The sequence below is a fragment of the Equus quagga genome, chromosome 15 (assembly GCF_021613505.1).
Source record: "Equus quagga isolate Etosha38 chromosome 15, UCLA_HA_Equagga_1.0, whole genome shotgun sequence".
In the NCBI taxonomy this organism is placed as follows: domain Eukaryota; kingdom Metazoa; phylum Chordata; class Mammalia; order Perissodactyla; family Equidae; genus Equus; species Equus quagga.
The window spans coordinates 65,970,721-65,991,567 of NC_060281.1; the positions used below are offsets into that span (position 1 = coordinate 65,970,721).

Genomic DNA, 20,847 nt, shown 5'->3' on the forward strand with positions numbered 1-20,847 from the left:
GCCCGCTAGCCCACCCGGCGCCCACCGCGCCCGCGCGCTCCCGGACGCGCCCTTTTTGGGCCACCTGGGGGCCAGTCCTCCGTCGGGTCAACAGGAAAGGAACAAATCCGCGTGGATTAAAATAAAAATATTCTGGTGGGGGTGACAGAGAGGTGGGGTTTGCCTGCGCGCGCGTTGGACTCCGGAGGGCAACTCCAGAGCGGCGCGTGGCCGTCGCCTCTCGGCCGGGCCATGGACTGGCGGGAGGAGGGCGCAGGGCCCAGCGGCTGCTCGCGCCCCTAGCCGCCCGTTCCGTCGCCATCCAGCCGCGCTCCGGCCAGCCAGGGGCCTGGCGGCCGTGTCTTCTTCGCCCAGACGGCGCCGGGGAGCAGAGGATCTGCGCTCCGGTCTCCAGGATGTGCTCGTCTGAGATGGGGACGCTGTGGCACCACTGGTCCCCTGTGCTCATCAGCCTGGCCGCCCTGTTCTCCAAAGGTGAGGGGACGCCGCCGCCACCTCCGGCCCCGGGACTAACTTTGCTGGCAGTGAGTGTGTGGGAGTGTGTGCGTGGCTGGGGGTGGCTGGGAGGGAGGGCGTGGGTGTGTGGAGTGCGTGTGTGTGTGCGCGTGTGCACGCGCGCGCGTCCGGCAGCCAAGGTCCTCAGCTGCCTCTTTGCAGCAGGGGCCTCCCAGGAGCACCGGGGTGGGAGGCGCTAGGTGAGACTGCAAAGGGACAGGAGGGAAAATAGCCCGACAGCGTTTCCAGTTAGGGGCTGTGGAGACCCCCGAAAGGAGAGCTGGGCACTGGGAGCGCTGAGCTAGATGTCAGCGGAGGGGGACTGAAATGACCTGGAAGGGTCCTGGAATTTCGTCTGGACTTTTCCTGCTGGCACTGACCTGTTGGGAGATAATTCCGGAGCACTCCTCTGTATGGGAGGATTGTAGGCTGCCCACCATATGGCATGGGGGTCGCTGGGAAGAAGCGGCCCCGAGTTTCTCTAACACAGCCCATTTAGAGATTTCCTGCCGGGGTCTCCCCTCTTGAGCTCTGTGGCTCTTGCCTGCAACAGCATCCACGCAGGTTGAACCCGGAGTTTAAACCCTGACTTGCCACCTGAGTTATGGCAGCAGGCCCCTGACTTGAAGCTGTAAGGCCAGGAAGTCCCCATTGCCTCCTTTCCTTTCTGTCACCATTGCTGTCTGTCACTGGAACAGCAGGTTTGGAAGCTCAGGACACTAATTACTGGAAGAGAAATTGTTACATTCACACAGCAGATGGTAGAAAGTACCAGCAATTCTTTTTCGTTATTGATCGGGACTCTTTATTTGTGTGTGGTTCTCCCCTTGCGCCTTTTTCCTGCATAGAAATATATCAGGAGGAAAGCGGAGATTCTTAGCGGTCTCCAATGTGTCTAAAAGTCTTTGTAAATGGATTTTTTTTTGAGAGGATTTTTCAAGATGAGATCTCTTTCAGAAACTTCAAAGCCAATTGTCATGCACAGAGCCTTTTAATTATAGGAATTTTCTGTTCTCTGAGCTCTTCACTGAGGTTACGTGGCTTGGGATCTGGTAATAGAATAAGACAGTTCACTTGCTGGGGTTTTGTGCTGGATGATTGAGGAAGAGGATCCTGTCACCCCTCCCACCGCCATCTTTTCAAGTGGGGTCCTAATGGGCTCACGTCCCCTAATTATGAATTAGAACAATTCTGACGACCAGAGGCTCTGGGATTTACAATGTGCACAAGAAACCCAAGAAGAGGTTGATGAATTCAATGAATCCAACCCAGGCAGACGTGAGGTTAAAAAAACCCAAATCCACAGCAACAGCAGCCAGGCAGACTTGCAGATCGCTACAAGGCATGCTTTTTATTGGTTGTCACTCGGTTTTATGATAGGAATAGGCTTCTCTGTTTTTATGCTGCAATAACAGGGTTTTATTAAGAAAGGAACAGAATAGCTTTATAAATATGACCTAACTGTTGTCTTTCTTCTGTTATGTACATAGTTCTGTTGCTGATTTCTTTAGACTGAGCAGCGTTGAAGAGAACTGTGTTTCACCTGATACTTTTGAATTTTTTCAAGTGGAAAGACTGAAAACGTCCTTAAAATGAGGAACTCTCTGATGTGGCGGTCTCTTTTCTAGATGGCCAAACATCAGCTTGTGAAATGATGCTATAAGCCAGCATGTGACATATTTTGCTTGTTGAATTTAGAGACGTAACTCAGCCAAACTGTTCAAAAGTGAATCAATTGTGTGTCAAGATTTCGTAGAGCAGTCAGCACAATGTGGGGCCCAGGCAGGCGATTCACGGATTATTTACGATGCACCAAGAACAAGAAACAGTTTAACACCCCTAATTCCATCAAGTTGTGGAAAATTTCACGCTGCAGACCTGATTTCTAAATGCAGGGATGGTTCAGTTCTCTTTCCAATGTGTTCAAATCACTTTCCCCTCTAAGATTCTCTGACTGCCTGGAAGTTCTAAACCAGCTTAAAGTCCAATATGGACCATATTTAAAAGGATTTTAATTGGAAGCAAACATGTGCACACACACACACACACACACAATCCAAAGTGCCTAATTTGTCTGGGGCTGATGGAAAAGTGGACATTATTACCAACTAGGAAATATCTGCTTCAGGATATTATTGTTTGTACTGTTTTGCCTTAGTTCTTTCCAAATGTGAATCCTTGAATGAACAAAATTGCACATTTGAATGCCAGGCTCATGTCCTTGAACCTTATGTATGTTTAAGTTTCATGAGCAGGAAGCGATTGGTCACAGAGCAAACCCACCCTCGTATAGATCTTTTGAAAAACAAATAAAAATAAAACTTCGTTGCTTGTACTTCTACTCCTTGTGATCTGGGAATGATACTGTGAAACAAATAGTTTTACCAGCAACGTTGTCAACCTTTCCTGGAGAATGGCCTTATAGCAAGTGGCCAGAGAGCTTGTGTTCAGGGTCTGGTCTTCGCTGGAAACTTGATGTAGATCACAGTTGCAGGTGTGTTTTAATACATTGCTATTCACTTCGTGGGAGGGGTGGAGTATGGAAGGAGTATGGAAGGGGCTGAGGAGACAAATTAACAAGGAGACTGGAGATGGGCAGAGAGCCAGGCAATTTTTAAATACAAAATCAAGAAGGTTGCCACGTGGAGGCTGCTGGTCAGGACCTCACTGTCTCCTCCAGAGTTGTGTTCTCTTGCAAATGACGGTGAAAAGCAAAGACTGAGAGACCTGGGATCCTGGGAGAGGAGCTGCTGTAGCGATGTGGTCGCTGTCTCAGGGCTGTGCTGGCCAGGCACTCGGCGTGCGTCCAGCTGAGAGCAGCGAGCGTCTCCAGCAGGGCTGTCTCAGGACATCCTCCTGCAGAGTGCTTCCCTCCCGGGTCAGGAATGAGGCGTCCTGCGGGCAGAGTATTACCTCTTATTTAGGAAATGTCATCCCCCAGCCCTGGTCTGCGAGGAGCTTTGGTTGACAGTGACACCTTGTCCAGGCTTTCAGGGGAGGAAGAAATATCCAAGAGGGAGTGTGTGTGTGGGTGAAAGAGAGACAGAGACAGACAGACAGACAGAAAGAGAGACAGAGACAGAGAGGCTTTATTCCTTACATTTAAATGCTGTCAAATTAAAAGCCTAGGGAATGGGGAGACTGTTAAGTTTCATTTTCTTCTCAATTAAAGAGTGAAATAATAAGTATTATTTTATTAAAAAATATTTGAATGCATAGAAGAGTAGAATTCCAAGTATGAAGATCTGTTTAACTTAGTTCCGTTCTGAAGGCCAAGAAAAAATGGAAAATGAAACAAGAACTCCAAATATACCTTGTTGCAGAAACTTATATTATCCTATATTTCTAATTTATTTATCCATCCATCCATTCACCCATTTATCCACCCATCCATCCATCCATGTATCCGTCCATCTGTTCATCCATCCATCCACCCACATATTCGTCCATCCATGTATCCATCCATCCATGTATTCATCCGTCCATGTATCCATCTACCCATGTATTCATCCATCCATGTATCCATCCATCCATCCCTCCATCCATGTATCCATCCATCTGTTCATCCATCCATCCATCCGTGTATTTACCCATCCATGTATTCCTCTCCCCATGTATCCATCCATCCATCCATCCATTGGTCCGTCTGTTCGTCCGTCCACCTACCCACATATCCATCCATCCATCCATCCATCTATTAATTTAGTATGGAAGGCTTTCAGTGAACGTGGGACTCTGCAGGAACTATTTGCGAGTGTTCTGAGGACACAGGGTTAGGAAGGTAGTGAAGTGTCCTCAGACCAGGGAAGAGTCCTGCCAGTCATTCTTCTAGATTGTAAAGTGCCACAAACCATAGCTCCATGGTTTTAAGCTGTCAGCTCAAACCTCCACGGTTCCATGTTCAGCGACCCCATCTTCTTTTCCTCTTCTAGTTTCCTTCACTCCCTTCCCTTTGCTACTTTATAACAATAACCACCTTGTGGGCACCAACTGTGTACCCCATACCATGCTGGCCACAAGGAATACAGTAGTGAGAAAAACCCAAACAGATATGGTTACTGCCTTCACAGAACTGGCGCTTTATAGAGCAGATAGAGAAAAACGTTAATTATACAAAGGAATGTCAACTTTCAACTGTGAGTGCTGGCAGGACAGAGCAGGCGGGTATATCGGCATGCGGGTACATCGGCACGTGGCTTAGAGCACTGGGCAGGCCTTTATTCATCTGACGGATGGGTTGGCCTTAACAGGGAGGGGAAGTACACAAGCCAGAGGGCGCAGACAAATACTGAGGACCACAGGAGGCCAGTGTGGCTGCGGTGGGGAGAGCAGTGGAGACTGTGGCCCTGTGTGAGGGCAGAGGACGGAAGTGCGCACAGGCAGTGGTCGGGCAGGGTGTGGAGGTAACCCTGGCACGTCCTGCTTCACCTGGATCAGCCTCGGTTTACCCAAGTTGTCCTCGAGTGGTTAGAAGTAGCACTCTCCTTCAGTCTCAGAATCGTCCCGGTGGATGCCGAATCTCCTGGTCACCCTTTCACAGGCTGTGTGGAGGAGCAGAGGGATGACATGCATGGATTTTACTCAGAGGGTGTATGCGTTTCTTAGGGCTGCGCTAACAGATTACCACAAACTTGGTGCCTAAAACAACCGAGGTTTGTTCTTGCACAGTTCTGGAGGCCAGAAGTCCAAAATCAGGGTCGCTGGGCTGAAATCAAGCTGTCAGCAGGGGGCTGTGAGGAGAATCAATCGTGTCCTGCCTCTTCCAGCTTTGCAGGCCACCGATGGTCCTTGTCTTGCGGCAGCATCACTGCCATCTTCTAGCCTCGTGTCTTCCTGTCTCTCTGCTCCGCCCTCTCATCACCTTCTCTCCTGTGTGTCTGTGTGTACAGTGTCCTGCCACCTCTCTCTTAGAAGCATCCACGCGGTTGCATTTAGGGCCCACAAGAACAACGCAGACCACCACCCGCTTACTTTAATCACATCTGCGAAGACCTCCTCCCTTTTGTTCCCAAATAAAGTGGTGTTTAAAGGTTTCAGTGATTTGGACATGGCTTTTTTTTTTTTTTTTGGAAGATTAGCCCTGAGCTAACATCTGCTGCTGATCCTTCTTTTTTTGCAGAGGAAGACTGGCCCTGAGCTAACATCCGTGCCCATCTTCCTCCACTCTATACATGGGATGCCTCCCACAGCATGGCTTGATAAGTGGTGCGTAGGTCCAGGCCTGGGATCCGAACCAGTGAACCCAGTGCCCCCAAAGTGGAGTGCGTGAACCCAACCACTACAACACCCGGCCGACCCTGACATGGACATATTTTGGGGTGTCATTTGTCAACCTCTGCGGGGGCGACATTCTAAAACTTTTTCCTGTCTTCTCTCCTAAATCTGAAGTTCTTTAGGGGCAAAAGCTGTGCCTTTTTCTGTCTATCTGTGACTTCTGTGCGGTACTTAGTATAGTACTTTGGACATTGCAAGAGCTCAACAAATTTTTAAGTATGCTTAAGACTGTAGGATATTGCCAAAAGAACCTTTGCCCAACAGGAAAATGGTTTGATGCTGGGTTTTTTCTTCCCAGTGATTCAAAGTGCTGCAGGAAATACTTGTGTCAATAGTAACAACAGCCAAGTTTTTGAGTAATTATTGCATGTCAGGCGCTGCCCTGAGTGATGTATGAAAATGATTTTGTGAATTTGCAGATAAACCCACTGGGGTAGATTTTGTTATTAACCCCGCTGTATGGGTGCAGAAATGGAGGCTCAGAGAGGTTAGGTAGCTTGTCCTGGATCTTCCAGCTAACAAGTGGCAGAGTCTGAGTTCTGGTGCTTAGCCCCCACCGTTAGCCGCTGTCCATTCTGCTTGTGATTATATGTGATAACTAAAAACAAAAACGTTTGTCAGGCAAAAATTATACATGGGGCCAGACTTGCTGAAGGTTGAGTCCGTTTGAGTTTAGCTCAGAGCCTAGTGTATGGTTGGCACTCAGCATTTATCATATGAGTGAGTAAATGAATGTTCTTTAATTTTCTCAGCATTAATTTTTCCAGCAGCCATCAGGAATGATAATTGAAAGGGACTAAAATATAGATTTTAATTCCGGGACTGTCAAAGAAGTCGAGGCGTTGAACTGAGGTTGTGAGCTGTGTGTGGTTGTGTCGTGGGCCCAGGAGCTGAAGACTTTGCAGTTGTCTTCACTGACCTGCGACTCAGGGATCCCATGATCTGTCTGCTTCACTCACACTGAGGGTCTGGGGAGTGGCCGACTCACGTGGCCTCGATTCCATCTAGAACTGAAGGCGTGGGTGGCTCCTTAGTGAAACGGTGAAGAATGAGGAAGGAGCATGTAAAATGAAGGCAGATAAATATTATTCCTATTTTCAAAAGGAGAGTGATGGCTTCTGTGAACATTTGGATTGGTGAGTATAATGTTTGATGCCAGACAACAAGCTTGAATGAAGTATGGCAAAAATATCGTGGAGGTGCCACAGAAGGAAGTGATGATCCCACAAAGCCAGCGTGGATTTGTCATGAAATGAGACCAGAGACTCAAAATATTTTTACATCACTTTGTCATTTATTTCAAAAAATCTGCTTGTAGGAAGAAATAAAGGCAGCACCAAGACACCCAAAGCCAGGGTCATCTTCTCTTCTGTTCTTGAATGTTGGTTTCAAGAGTTCCTTTTAAACGAAGGTATCACCCGAGACATCCCCTCACCTCCAGAAAATGTGTAAGAATCTATAGGGGAGGAAGCCCACGAAGTGGTGACACATGTTCAAAAAGAGATTCAGGTGCATATTGTCATAACAGACAGGACGTTGGTAGCCAAGGTAAAGAACATATTTGAAAGAGTAGAAAGAAGATTCAAACATCCATCTGTCTCTCAAGTAAAGTGTATAAGTGACAGGAGATTCAGACATGCATTTGGAAAGACAGGCAGTCAAAAGAGTTTTAGCTTTTAGTGGCATTAAGTTATTTTGCTCAGGTGAAAAACAATAAGTTATGGGAGACTCACTGGGCAGCTTCGCTAAGTAAGGAAGATGGCAGTCAGAGTTCACTATTTTTGTTGTTTCTGTTTTTGGACGGGAAAGCTACATGGTAGTTGGGGGCTGCTCAAGTTACAAAATAGCTCGCTGATGTTCAACAGTATTTGACCATCTCTTAGGATATTGTGACAGTAACATATTTTGATATCAAAACTGACATTGGCGGCGTCCTCTTCCCGGTTCCTCCCACCTGCCGTGTTCCTGGTCACCCAGTCGGTCTCTGTTCTCTGGGCGGGTAAAACAGGACAGCCACTGCCTCTGGCTCCAGCAGCAAGCACAGGACAGAACGGCCAGATTCCCGACTTTTGATTTCAAGAGGGAAGGTCTGGCAAAAGAGAAAATATTTGGAGAACGTATGTCCACAGGCGTATGTTTTCTTGGCCTCTCTCTCCCTTCTCCACTAGGTAAATATTTTTCACTGGGGGCGAGGGGAGGAGCGTTTTGCTGCAGGTGCCAGAGTGCCTTTGAGACTCTCTGTGTCATCTCACTGCACATGGTGAATTAGGGGGATAGAAGATAGATCCCCTACATACGTTTGCAGACTCAAAGATGAAGAGAACCTGCTCCAGATCACCAGGGGAAGATGCAGAAGCAGTGCTTGTGTGCCATGAGCAGGCAGGGGCTCCAGAGAGGTGCTGGGCGTGGCAGGATGTTTTCCTCGTCATCCAGGGGTGATGCAGACTTGGCTGAGGGAGCACATGGACCTGAGGAGACCTTGAGGGCAAGGCCGTGGAGGCAGAGCTGCGGTCTGCGTGGACTAACCACAGGAGACCAGATGCTGTTTGGAAAAGTAGCAAAGTCTGTAGTTAAAGGAACCCTTCCGGTCCTTGTGACCACTTTGAACCTTTCAGAACTTAGATGTGATCCCTGGAATTACTGCCTAGGGGGAGGCAGTGTTTGTCAACAGAGCCGTTGTTTGGCTACTGGATGAAATGGGGAAACCAAATAGAAATGAAGTTCCATTACAGGAAATGAAGGAAGGTGCATTTCTCGCTCACTGAAGTTAGGGACTGAGATTTGCATTCACTGCAGCAGTCTCGTCAACATGATGGAGAGATGCATTGTGCTCGGCAGATCACCGTGCTCGACGGCGGCAGATGGCACGATGTCAACCTCCAGCACAGTCTGCGGGATCTTGTCCCAGGACTCCGTCCCAGCCCTCCCCAGGGGCACATTCGTCTCAGAGGCTGGCTGCAAAAGCAGATGGGTGCTCCTGCGCACTTGAGAGGAGCAGATGCACAGAAGGTTAGAGAGGACGCCACGTGGCACAATGCGACCCAGAGACCTCCTGGGGTTAGAACCATCTCACTTGTGAGATGAGTGGAAGACCCACCCCACACTGCCCTTAGGGCGGCAGGCAGCTGGGGAGGTCCGGCAGAGACCAGCTGGAGAGCCACGTGTATGGAAAGATTAGGGTTCCTACAAAGACAAACTTAACACGGGGGACGGGGTGGAGGGGTGTTTTAAGAGCTTTATCTATTAAAACACAGTCCCTGTCCTAAGTTCCTTTTCTAAGAACTATTTCTTGGGCCTTAGTACCAGGGGAAAAAAAAGCTGTGTTTATCCTGAGAAGTCGTTTACACTTTGTCCTATGAGCACATGAATTTCCTAAATGAATGTCTACATGTCTGTCTTTGCTCTAAGTCCCAGGACTCTCAACACCAAGTGTGCTATTTATAAGTGTAGGAACTTAAGATAGGCTTCTTGTGAATCAGCTTCATCCTCGGCTTTATTTAATTTTTTCGTACGTTTGTTCTTTCTTCGTATCTGCTTCCTGTCTGCTTCCTCCCTCCAATTGCATTTATTTTTTGTAAGTGACTTCAAGTTAATTTAGAAATGAGGGAGAGATAAAAATAAATAATCTCAGTGCCCGAAGGTGACAGCTTCACATTTGGGTGTATTTCATTCTAGTTGCTTTTCTACGAATTATTAAATCAGTTGGGTTCACTCTGTATATGGTATACATAATTTGTTTTTGACTTTGTTGAGTTCATATGTTTATGTAAGCATTTCCTCATGTTTCAAAAATGTATCACGAATATATTTTTGATGTCTGTATCATTGCTTAACCATTTCAGCTTTTTCTGGACAATGACCAATGACACAATTTATAGTTTTCCACTATTATAAGGAAACAGTTATCTTTGTGCATACTTTTTGCTTTGAGTTACTTTCTCAGATAGAGTCACAGTTGTTTAATTACTGGCCTCGAGGGCATGGGTGGGACTTTTGCCGTCAAGTTCTTTTCCAGAAGGAGAGCACGTTTTTTTTTTGCAAAAACGTGCACAGGGAATAGCAATGCATGAACGCCTCCACTTTGTTGAACTCTGATGTGCTCAGTGGCGGCAGGTGTCTGTGTCTGCTGACCCCACAGCATTTGCTGTGCTTTGCTGTCCCCGAACTGTTCAGGATGTGTCTTGGAGACAGTCACTGCTCCTTTGGGCTCCAGATGCCCTGAGGCTCCGCTTTCCTTGGAGTGTGGTCTGTGCCTGCAATGCTTTGCCTCCTGCAGGCCAAGGGTGGAGTGGGTGAGGTGATGAAGTCTGTAGCCAGCAAGGATGGTCCAGGATTGCTTCAGCAGGGACTCCGAGGGCCTGCTTTGTGAAGAGGGCCACAGCCAGAGGACCTCTGTCAACAGAGGTGGAGATGAAGAGACTGTGGCTTCAAGGTGGTGAGGGAGAAAGAAACCGCAGTGAAAATGGAGTGGGCAGGACGCGATGTAGTGAGCTGGGAAGATGAAGTAGTCTCCAGGACGTGCCGTTTGCGAATCACCGTGATGGAACGGAAGCGAAACAACAGGTGGATATTTCCATTTGGAGTTCCTTGATTCTGTGACTGCAGGAATTGAGAGGCCCTGCTGTCTAAATACAGCATAAAATATTCCAGTTCAGCCCCGTGAGCCACCTAGTTCTAATACTTAATCTGCAACAGGGAATATCGTGGGCACTGGGCACCAAGGGCTGTCATCTGTTTATCTAACAATTATGTTTTGAGGACGAGTGTAAAGGAAACAATGCAGTCTTGCCCCTTCTGTGGGGGAAGAACCCAGCTCTTCCCATCTGTGAGTTTCTTCCCTGTGAGTCTTCTTTACTCTCACACAACACACTTCTGGCTCTTCTGGTCACCGAACATGTGGATTTTCCCCCACAAACAAGGACTTCGTCTCTGGCACCAGCTGGGTGTCTGCAGTTGAACTCAGTTCTGACATTCTCTACCGGAGATGGCGTCAGATCCCGCGGGTTAAGAGCTCAGTCCACAGACTGCCCCTCCCACCCCCACTTCAGACGCCAGTTGCAAGTCCTGGTTGTCACCTGTGCTTCTGGCCAACCGGCTATAGATGGGAGATTCCAATGACCCCCTCCTTGGGTTCGATTAATTTGCTAGAGTGGCTCACAGAACTCAGGGAAACACTTACTTACATTTACGTTTATTAAAGGATATGCTAAAAAAAAAATCAGGTGAACATCAGATGGAAGAGATGTGCAGGGCAGGGTCTGTGGGAAGGGACATGAGCTTCTGTGCCCTGTCTCGGGTGTGCCACCCTCCCAGCACCTCCACTCGTTCACCAACATGGAATCTCTCTAAACTCCGTACTATTGAGAGCTTATGGAAGCTTTATCATGTAGGTGTGATCAATCATCAGCTCCATTTCCCGCCTCTCTCCCCTCCTTGGAGAAGGAGGGGCTGAAGATTCCAAGCTGCCCATCACGGTGACCAGCCCCATCCTGGAGCCCACCCAGAGTCGCCTCATTAGAACAAAAGACACTCTAGTGTTCTTATCACTTAGGGATTTACAAGGGTTTGAGGAGCTCTGTGCCAGGAACCCGGGACAGAGACCAATATGTCTACTTTCTGTTATCTGACAGTAAGTTATATACACGGTGAGGCAGGCTCAGGATACAGAATGAGTATGAAATCAACTCTGCCCTCGCGAGACTACAGCTCGGCCGGGGAGGCTGAGCCGTGAGCAGTTCTTCTGACTCTGGTGAGCAGCGTGATGCAGGTGTGAAGAAATTCTTTGCTTACGTGGAGGAGGGAAGGACACCGGCATCCTTGATTTCCCCGTGAGAACTCCGTAGAATCTCTTTGCTGTGGACTCTGCTTGTTCTGTGCTGGCCGACGTTCTTAGTTGCTGACATCAGAATCCGCTCTGGCAGAAGGGGAGTTACGGGGTCCTGTGGGGTGGTGTGCAGGTCCACCGTGTGCACCAGGGACACAGGCTCGTGGGGGGAACGACAGCAGCCCGTCACAGTGTGCTCCTGTTCTGGTCCAGATCCGCCATCACCATCGCCTTCCTGTCAGTGCCTATGGGACAAGGGTCTGGATGCGCAGACCTGCTGGGCTGCCCCAACCGACTGACCGCTCGTCTGCGTCTCTGCAGGAAGCACTCATCTCATGCCTGGTGCTGCCTCGCGTTGCTCGTAGCCTTGCTCCAAGTTTCAGATGGATGCCTCTGTTCAACAGCAGCTAAGGCGGACCTGGACCCTGGCATCAAGAGATTCCTGCCAGTCTGGTTAATAGGACTCTAGCCTCTCCCATGCAGGAAGGCACACCAGAAAGGAACTGGAATTGGTGTTAAATGTGCCAGTCTTCAGTATCTACAGAAATTCTCATCTTGTTAAATTGATTTTTGACCCTATTGACATTGCAAAAAGCCATGTTAGTATATCTCATCCATATTAGTGTTCTCTTACTGGGGGCCTGTAGGAAGGAAGCAGGGACCCCTCCTGTGTGTTTACCACCTCCCCTGTCACCATGTTGGTCAATAAGAACGCCATCTATGGCTGATTGGACTTTGATTTTTCTAGGCGGTCCCTCCCTCTTCTAGGATTTGGAAGTATTCCTTGAGTTTCTTTGAACTGGAGGCCCTCAGGAGGAGGAACGCTTCCGTTTTGTCATCCCAAAGCCTCTGGATTACTGTCATCCGTCAGCATTTAACAGATGCTGTAAAGGAAGAGATGAAAGCCGGCCTTCAGCTGTATGCATCCCTCTTTGGAATACGAAGCAAAGTATGAGAGAATCGCCGAGAAGCCATGGCCAAATGGAAGAGTTCCACTTGAGTTTTATTTAAGGAAACACTTTCTAGTGACGAGTATTTAGGCAAATTTTGGTTGCAGGTACAAAACAAAACTCTAAAATTGCCAAAGGGATGCTTTGGTGAGGACAGGCCAGCTAGGCTGTGGTCATAAGGAAACGCCTGTGTCTCAGTGGCTTCATCTGAGAAAGGCGTGTTTCTTGTCACTTAGAATCCACTCGGACCCCGTTCCACCTTGTAGTTATGCCGTTTGGAACACGTGGCCTCCGAGGTCATCACAGTGCGGGAGAGAAGGCTAGGGGATTGTGTGGCATGCATCTAAGGTCTAGATTTGGAAAAGGCTTAATTTCTAGTGCGCACATCCCATTGACCAGCACTTAGAAACATGGTCTCCATCTAACCTTTGGGAGGACCGGGAAATGTAGAGGACCAGTCATGAATTTGGTAAACATTAATAGTCTCTGCCAACAAGGAAAAGGAAACATATTGGTTCACAGAACTGAAATTCTGGGGGCAACACTGGTATTAGGCAAGGCTTGATGGAGGTGCTCACATGATGCCAAAAGGACCTAGAGTCGCTTTGCTCATCTTTAACTGTATTGGTTCTGTTCTTACACACACTGTCCCATGTGTAGGCAAGATGCTTCCCCAGCTCAGAGTTACGTCTTCTTACCCTAAATTCAGTAAAAAGACAAAGTGTTTCTCTTAACAGGGCCATCAAAGTTTCGGCCCTGCCTTGTTTAGGCTGCCTTGTCCATGAGTCTCCCTGCGTCAGTCGCTGTGCCCAGGAGGATGGATAGGCGCACGCCGCTTGACTCAGGCTCATGCAAGAAACTCGTCCTTTGGAGCCTGGAGTGGGAACCCAGCCAACACACCTGATATGAAAGCGAAGAGAGGGCGATGTGTGGAATCCTCTTACCCAGAAGAGGGTGATGGACGCTGGGCAGGCGACAAAAAGGCAGTTCCGCTCTCAGTGTCGGTGTAATTTTAAGCCTAACGTGAAAATATTCACATTTCTCTAATGTTTAACCTTAAAGGGGATTTTGTATGCCTGCCCAGACGACAGCTCTCGGTACAGACTTGTACCCTCTTGGAGAAGTTACTCTTTCCTTTGAATGTTTGTTTAAATGTAATGTACGCTTTTGTTTTCAATGATTGTAATTTTTACAGAGTCCTTAATTAGATGTAAAAACTATACACAGTGGAAATGACTGTTGTGAATAAATATTTGCATTATGTGCAGCATCAAAACACACAATTGCCTGTTTTACACGCATTCAGTATTTTGAAATGTGAGATCAGTGGAACCACTGAGAATTCCATTGAAAGGGAGAGAAACAGCTCAAACAATATCATTTGCATTTTCAGGGGCACAGTGTTGGCAGTAGGAGGGGAGACAGTGATTTTGAGGCAGCACCGTGCAGAGCGGCATCCAGCGCGCCTGCCTTGTCCCTCTGAGTTCTGTGTATCTGGTTCCAGGAAAGTGAGTGTTTCGCTCGATTTCCCTAGTTAGGGAGTACACGTTTGGGAGTTGGATTTTGCCTGTGCTTCAGAGAAATGTAACCTTAAAACAGTGTGGAAAAGCCATTTCCAGGATATTCTGGTCTTATAGATAGCCTACTAGTTGAACTTTGGAAAGGACAAAAGCTTGCAGTGTGCATTTGGGCCAAATGTCACATTTTTACTACCCTAAAGTGCTTTTCCCAGAATCGTTTTGGATGTGGTGAAGAGATTTTTGGTAAGAAAGGGGCGTTATTGCTATTCTTTTCCAATTTAAATGTAAAAGCAGGTCTCGTGAACCCAGAGGATGTGAGACAGATAAAGCAATATGGTGCAACATGCCTTCAACAGGGAGAGAGGAAAGATGTATGTGGACGCCTGGTTTTCTTCTGTACTTAGATGTGAGAGGTGTGGTTTTTGATTGACAGGTCATGGGGTAGACTGCGGCCTGCAAATATGTTCTGTGTGGCTTCCACAATGCACGTCTTGTCCATAGTTTGCGTCCAGGGGATTTTCATGATTTTCTCTTGAATGGTGAGCTGTGCTGATAACGTCTGCGTGTCGTCCGTGGCTCCAGCCGAGCAGCTGCTGCCACCACCGGCTAGGGCGGGGCGTGCTGTCCGCACGGGGCCCACTGTCAGTCCAACACGTTTTTTTTCTAGTTACCCTTATCAGTGGAGTGAACTGCCATGTCTCTCGCAGGAGAAACTACTTCTCTGTACTCGGGTCTCTCTCAAAAGTAGGGAAATAAAATGTAGACAAGAGGGCCCTTGTTTCCTGAATCCGAAGCACTTCACTCGTTATGTGATCTTCCTGCGCCCTGGATGAATTTGCAATTCCTTTTGTGTAATATTTACGCTTAATTTCGATGGTCTGCTGGATTTTGTTTAATGCTTTGTGTTTATGTTATTTTTTTATTTGGAGCAGTGCCCTTGAAGCCAGAATGTATGAAGGGAGGAGTAATTCAGAGACCTTCAGAGGGTCTGTGAATAGAGATGCTTTAAAGGGAGTGTTTACAAATCCCCAACTTCTGTACGTATGCGCTCTGAAACTCGATCTCTCTAAATTAACTGACAACTACTTTGTTCGTCTTCTTTCTCTCTTTTCTCTCTGTGTATCTCACACACACACACACACACACACGACTTCTTTGATTTTAGGATAGAGGTCCCTCTCATCCGTCTAGGGTCTTATTAGGATTCATTTCCCCAGGTGTGAAAACCTCCTCGGTCCCCAAAAGTACAATCTGACAGCTCCTTTAGTCCAGGCATCGTTAACTCTGCCACCCATAGCTCATGAAGAGGTCATTTACAAGAAGATATCTACTTTTTGTTTAAAAGAATATTTAAGATGTGTAATATCTTTATGTTGTTTTAATTGTGCAGCAGTCTTAATTGTAATAATGCCAACTCAAAGACTTTTTTGTTTTTTGAGGAAGATTAGCCCTGAGCTAACTACTGCCAGTCCTCCTCTTTTTGCTGAGGAAGACTGGCCCTGAGCTAACGTCTGTGCCCATCTTCCTCTACTTTATATGTGGGACGCCTGCCACAGCATGGCTTGACAAGCAGTACCATGTCCACGCCCGGGATCCGAACCGGTGAACCCTGGGCCACCAAGAACCGGAACATGCGCACTTAACTGCTGTGCCACCGGGCCGGCCCCCTCAAAGACATTTTTAATATTGAGAATCTCACAGTGAGGAGAAACGAAAAATGTAAGTTCAATATACACGCATATATTTTTGCTGTAGAAGGTATACTAAGGTGATGGATACGTTATTTTCAAGTGTATTGCATTAGGATAAAATTCTGTGAGCGAACTGGAATGGAAGTGTGAGTTTAGGAGGAAAAGGAACAATGTAACATTTCTGATTATTAATGAAGAGTTTTTTTTGTGGATTTTATAAGTGGATGGTGGTGGGTGTCAACTCATTCTGTTATTTATATGCCAATGGATGCATTTAAAAGAATGATGTAACAGTTTAATTTTAAATGTCAAGATTTACAATACACTAGAAACTTTATCCTTAGCAAGTCTTGAAACTCTGATGAAAAATATTAGCTATCATTGTTTAAATGTGCAAGTGGGTACACAGTTTTACAAGTTTTCTGTTGGGAGTTGCAGGAACAATATTCTTGGAAGACCATTGTCTTTGGGGTAGGAGTTCTCAGCCTAGATTACACATCAGAATCACCTGTGAAGCTCTGCAACCTTTTATTGCCCAAGCGACACTGTAGACCAAGAAAATCAGAATATCCTGGGGTCAGACCCAGGCGCTGCTTTGAAAGCTCGCCCAAGTGATTCTGATGTGAAATCAAGGCTGATAACCACGAAACAAAGGAGGGCAGCTGTGTGGAGAAGAGTGAAGGCAGAGATTCCGAACCCCAGCTGCACAGCAGAATCGTTTGAGAAGGTATTACTTTGGTCCTGGGTGTCAGGTTACTTGGGATAAAATTGCATGGAGTCCAAGGCACCTTTTTATTGTATAGTTCTATGAATTTTGGCAATGCATGTAGTCTTGTAACCTCTGACACAATCAAGATATGGAACATTTCCATCACTCCCAAAAGTTTTCTCTTATTCCTTCATAGCTGGTCCCTCCCTCTACCCTCATGCCCTGGCAGACGCTGATGGGTTTCCTGTTCCTGTGGTTCTGCCTTTTCCCGAATGTTCTCGCACACTCTGTCGCGTTTTGAGTTAGGCTTCTTTCACTTAGCATAGTGCGTCTAACATTCTCCCAGGATGTTGGATATGGCAGGAGCTCTTTTCTTTTTATTGTGGAGTAGTGTGCCGTGGTGTGGCTGTACTAGGGTTTGTTTATCCACTCGCTAGATGAAAGACACTGGAGTTGCTGACGGTTTTCGCTATTATGAATAGAGCCACTGTAAGCTTATGTGTACAAGTTTTGGTGTGAATGTGCGTTTTCATTTTTTTGTGGGTACATACCTGGGGACAGGATTGCTGGGTCATGTGGTAAGTGCATGTTTAACATGATAAGAAACCGCCAAACTGTTTTGCAAAATGAGTGGACCATTTGGCATTTGAACCAGCAATGTGTAACGTTCCAGCCCTTCTACATCCTTGCCAACACTTGATGTCGTCACGTTGTAATTTTATTTTAGCCGTTCTAATATATGTGTAATGGTATCTCGGGGTAGTTTCAATTTGCATTTCTTTAATTACTGATGATGTTGAGCAGTTATTGCTTGTTTGCCATCTGTATATCTTCTTTGGTAAAGTGTCTGTTCAGACACTTTGCTGTTTAAAAATAGGCAATTAATTTGGGTTGTCTTATTCAGTTTTGAGAATCATTTTTATACCTTGTATACAAGACTTTTATCATAGATCTGATTTGGAAATATTTTTCTCCATCTTTAGTGTGTCGTTTCTTTCCTATAACAGGTCTTTAGCAGAACACACTGCTCTATTTTGGTAAAGTCCAGTTTACCTTTTTTTTCTCTTATGGAATTGCGTTTATTGCCATATCTTAGAAATCTTTGCCAAATGAAAGGTCACAAAGCTTTTCTCTTATGTGTTCTTCTAGATGTTTAATAGTCTTAGGTTTTACATTGAGGTCTATGATCCATTTTGGGTTAATTTTTGTGTATAGTGCAATAAATGGTTCAAGTCTCAGTGTTTTGCATATGAATGCCCAATTGTTCCAGCATAATTTATTTTTAAAAGCTGTTATTTCTTTCTTAAATTGGCTTTATATTTTTCACTGTAGAGGGTGGATAGCCTTTCTATTCTGTCCCCTTGATTTATGTATCTGTCCTTTCACCAGTACCACTCTGTCCTGATTACTGTTCTTTATAAGTCTTGAAATCAGGTAATGCAAATCCTCCCACCTTCTTCTTTTTCAGAAATGTTTTGGCTGTTCTAGTTTATTGATTTGCAATATAAATTTTGGAACTCACTTGTCAATTTCTAAAAAAAGGATCCTGCTGGGATTTTGATTGACATTACACTGAATTTGTAGAATATACACCTTTGTAGTAATGGGAACTGCCATCCTAATTATGACGAGCACTCTTATCAATGAACATGGTACATCCGACAGTTTGTTGAGGCTTTCTTTGATTTTTGTCATCGCTGTTTTATCATTTTCAGCATACAGATGCTACACATAAGTTTTAGATTTATAACCAAAAGTCCTAGGTTTTTGGGTGCTATTGTGGATAATATTCTTTTAAAAATTTGTATTTATGACCTTTATTGCAATTATATAGAAATGCAATTGATTTTTCTATATCAACTTTGTATCCTAAACTCACTTACTTGTTTTAGTAACTATTTTTTGGGGGGTAGACTCTTGGGAATATTTTACGTGGATGTTCATGTCATTCGTAAATATAGTTTTACTGCCTGCTTCTCAATCTCTATGCCTTTTTTCTCCGCTCCCTCTGCACTGGCTAGAACCCGCAGGATGATGTTGAGGAAGCGTGGTGAGAGCTCCCATCTTTGCCTGTTCCCAGTCTTAGCAGAAAGACATTCGGTCTTACACCATTAACTATAATTTGTAGGTTTCTGGTAGGTGCTTTTTATGAAGATGAGGAAGTTCTGCTGTATTCGTAATTTGTTGAGAGGTTTTATCATAAATGGATGGTGAACTATGTTCAATCCTTTAGTTGCATCAATTGCCATGATCACGTGATTTTTCTTAGGTAGTCTGTTGATATCGTGGATTACATTGATTTTCAAATATTGAATCACTTTGTATTCCTTGTACAAGCCCAACTTAGTCATGATGTAATTTTTTTATATGTTGCTGTATTTCATTTGCTAATATTTTGTTGAGGGTTTTTATGTCTAAACAATTTTCTGTAGTTTTCTTTTTTTTTCTTTTAAAGATTGGCACCTGAGCTAACATCTGTTGCCAATCTTTTTTTTTTTCTTCTTCTCCCCAGTGCCCTGCAGTACATAGTTGTATATTCTAGTTGTGGGTCCTTCTAGTTGTGGCGTGTGGGATGCCTCCTCAGCGTGGCTTGGTGAGCGGTGCCATGTCCGCACCCAGGATCTGAACCAGTGAAACCCTGGGCCGCTGATGCGGAGTGCGCAGACTTAACCACTCGGCCACGGGGCTGGCCCCTAGTTTTCTTTTATATCCTGTCTTTGTCTAGTTTTGGTGTTGGGTAACACTAGCTTCATAAAGTGAAGTATGGAGTGTTCCCTCCTGTTCTGTTTCCTGGAATAAATTGTATAAGTTCACTGCTAGCACTTCTTTAAACGTTTGGTTTAAATCGTCTGATGAAACCATCTGGGTCTGAAGATCTTTTTCAGAAGCTTTTAAATTACAAATTAAATTTAATAGTTTTAGGATTATTCAAATTATCTGTTTTATATTGAGTGAGTTTTGGTAGTTTGTGTTTTTTGATGAATTGGTCCATTTTATCTACATTGTCAAATTTATGGAAGTATTGTTCCCAATATTGCTTTGCCAGCCTTGCCATGCCTGTGAGGTCTGTAGTGATGGCACCTATTTCATTCCTGCAGTTAGTAGCATGATTCTTTTCTCTCCTTTTTTCTTGGTCAGTCTGTCTAGAGGTTTATGAATGTTATCTGTCTTTTCAAAGAACCAGCTTTCACTTTTCATTGGCTTTTTTCTCTACTTTTCTTTTTTATTGACTTCCAGTTTAATCTTTATTACTTCCTTCTGTGGTTTTGGGTTTAGTTTTCTTCTCTTTGTCTAGCCTTCGCACATGGACGCTTAGACCATTTATTGAGACATTTCTTCTTTTCTATTATAAGCTCCTAATGCTATAAATTTTCCTCTAGACACTGTTTTAGCTCCGTCTCTCAAACTTTTATGTTATACTTTTAATTTCATGCAATTTATAATTGCTTTCCCTGATTTCCCTTGAGACCCCCTTTTGACCCATATGATATTTAGATGTTTGTTGTTTACTTTGAAATATGTGAAGATTTTCCAGATACTTTTCGGTTATTGATTTCTATTTCAATTCCATTTCAGTCAGAGAACATATTTTGTAGGATGTTAATTCCTCTATATTTTTGAGTATTTTTTATGTTCCAGAATATGGTCTGTCTTGCTGAATGCTTCGTGTGTTCTTGAAAAGAATGTTCCATTGCTCGTGTTGGGCAGAGTCACTGTAGATGTCAGCTAGGTTATTTGGTTATAATACTGTCCCCAGATATTCCATTTCCTTGGATTTAATTTTTGGTTTAATTTTGATTAAAATTAAAATTGAGTTTAATTTGTTTACATCTTATTTCCATTACTGAGAGACGAATGTTGACCTCTCCAACTGTAATTATGGATTTTTCTGCTCCTGCTGTGGGTTCTGTGAGTTTTTGCTTCATGTACTTTGAAGTTCTTTTGTTAGGTGAATACACGTTTAGGATCTTTACATATTCTAGGTGAATTGACTGCTTTATAAACACATAATATCTTTTCTGCCTCATATTATTGCTTGTTTGGAAGTTTGTTTTCTCATATTACTAAAGCCACTACGGGTTTCTTTTTGATGTTTGCATGGTACGTTTTCCCCGTCTTTTCATTTTAAACCAGTTATGTGTTTACATTTACAGTGTGTTTCTTGTACATGGTGTGTGACTGGGTCTTGCTTTTTATCCGCTCCAACAATTTATGTTTTTTAATTGGTGTGTTTAGACAATTAACGTGTCATAAAATTATATAATTTGGCGAATGATTGGGTTAAAATCTACCATCTTCCGTTGTTGTCAGGGCTGTGAATCCTAGTGACCCTGTGGACAGCTGAGAGGAACCCTGCCCGGTCTTTTTGCACCATCCTGTCACC

The 20,847-nt window shown here is 45.1% G+C and overlaps 1 protein-coding gene across 1 annotated transcript in view; it reads left to right on the forward strand.

Annotated features, from left to right (window-relative positions):
- Positions 1–190: 190 nt before the first annotated feature.
- The window catches only part of TMEM132D (transmembrane protein 132D), a 595,229-nt gene continuing 574,572 nt past the window's right edge, over positions 191–20,847 (forward strand). The window contains exon 1 of the mRNA XM_046638733.1: positions 191–474. Coding sequence (XP_046494689.1) covers positions 396–474 — 79 coding nt within the window. The 5' untranslated portion in view covers positions 191–395. The remainder of the gene's footprint in view (positions 475–20,847) is intronic.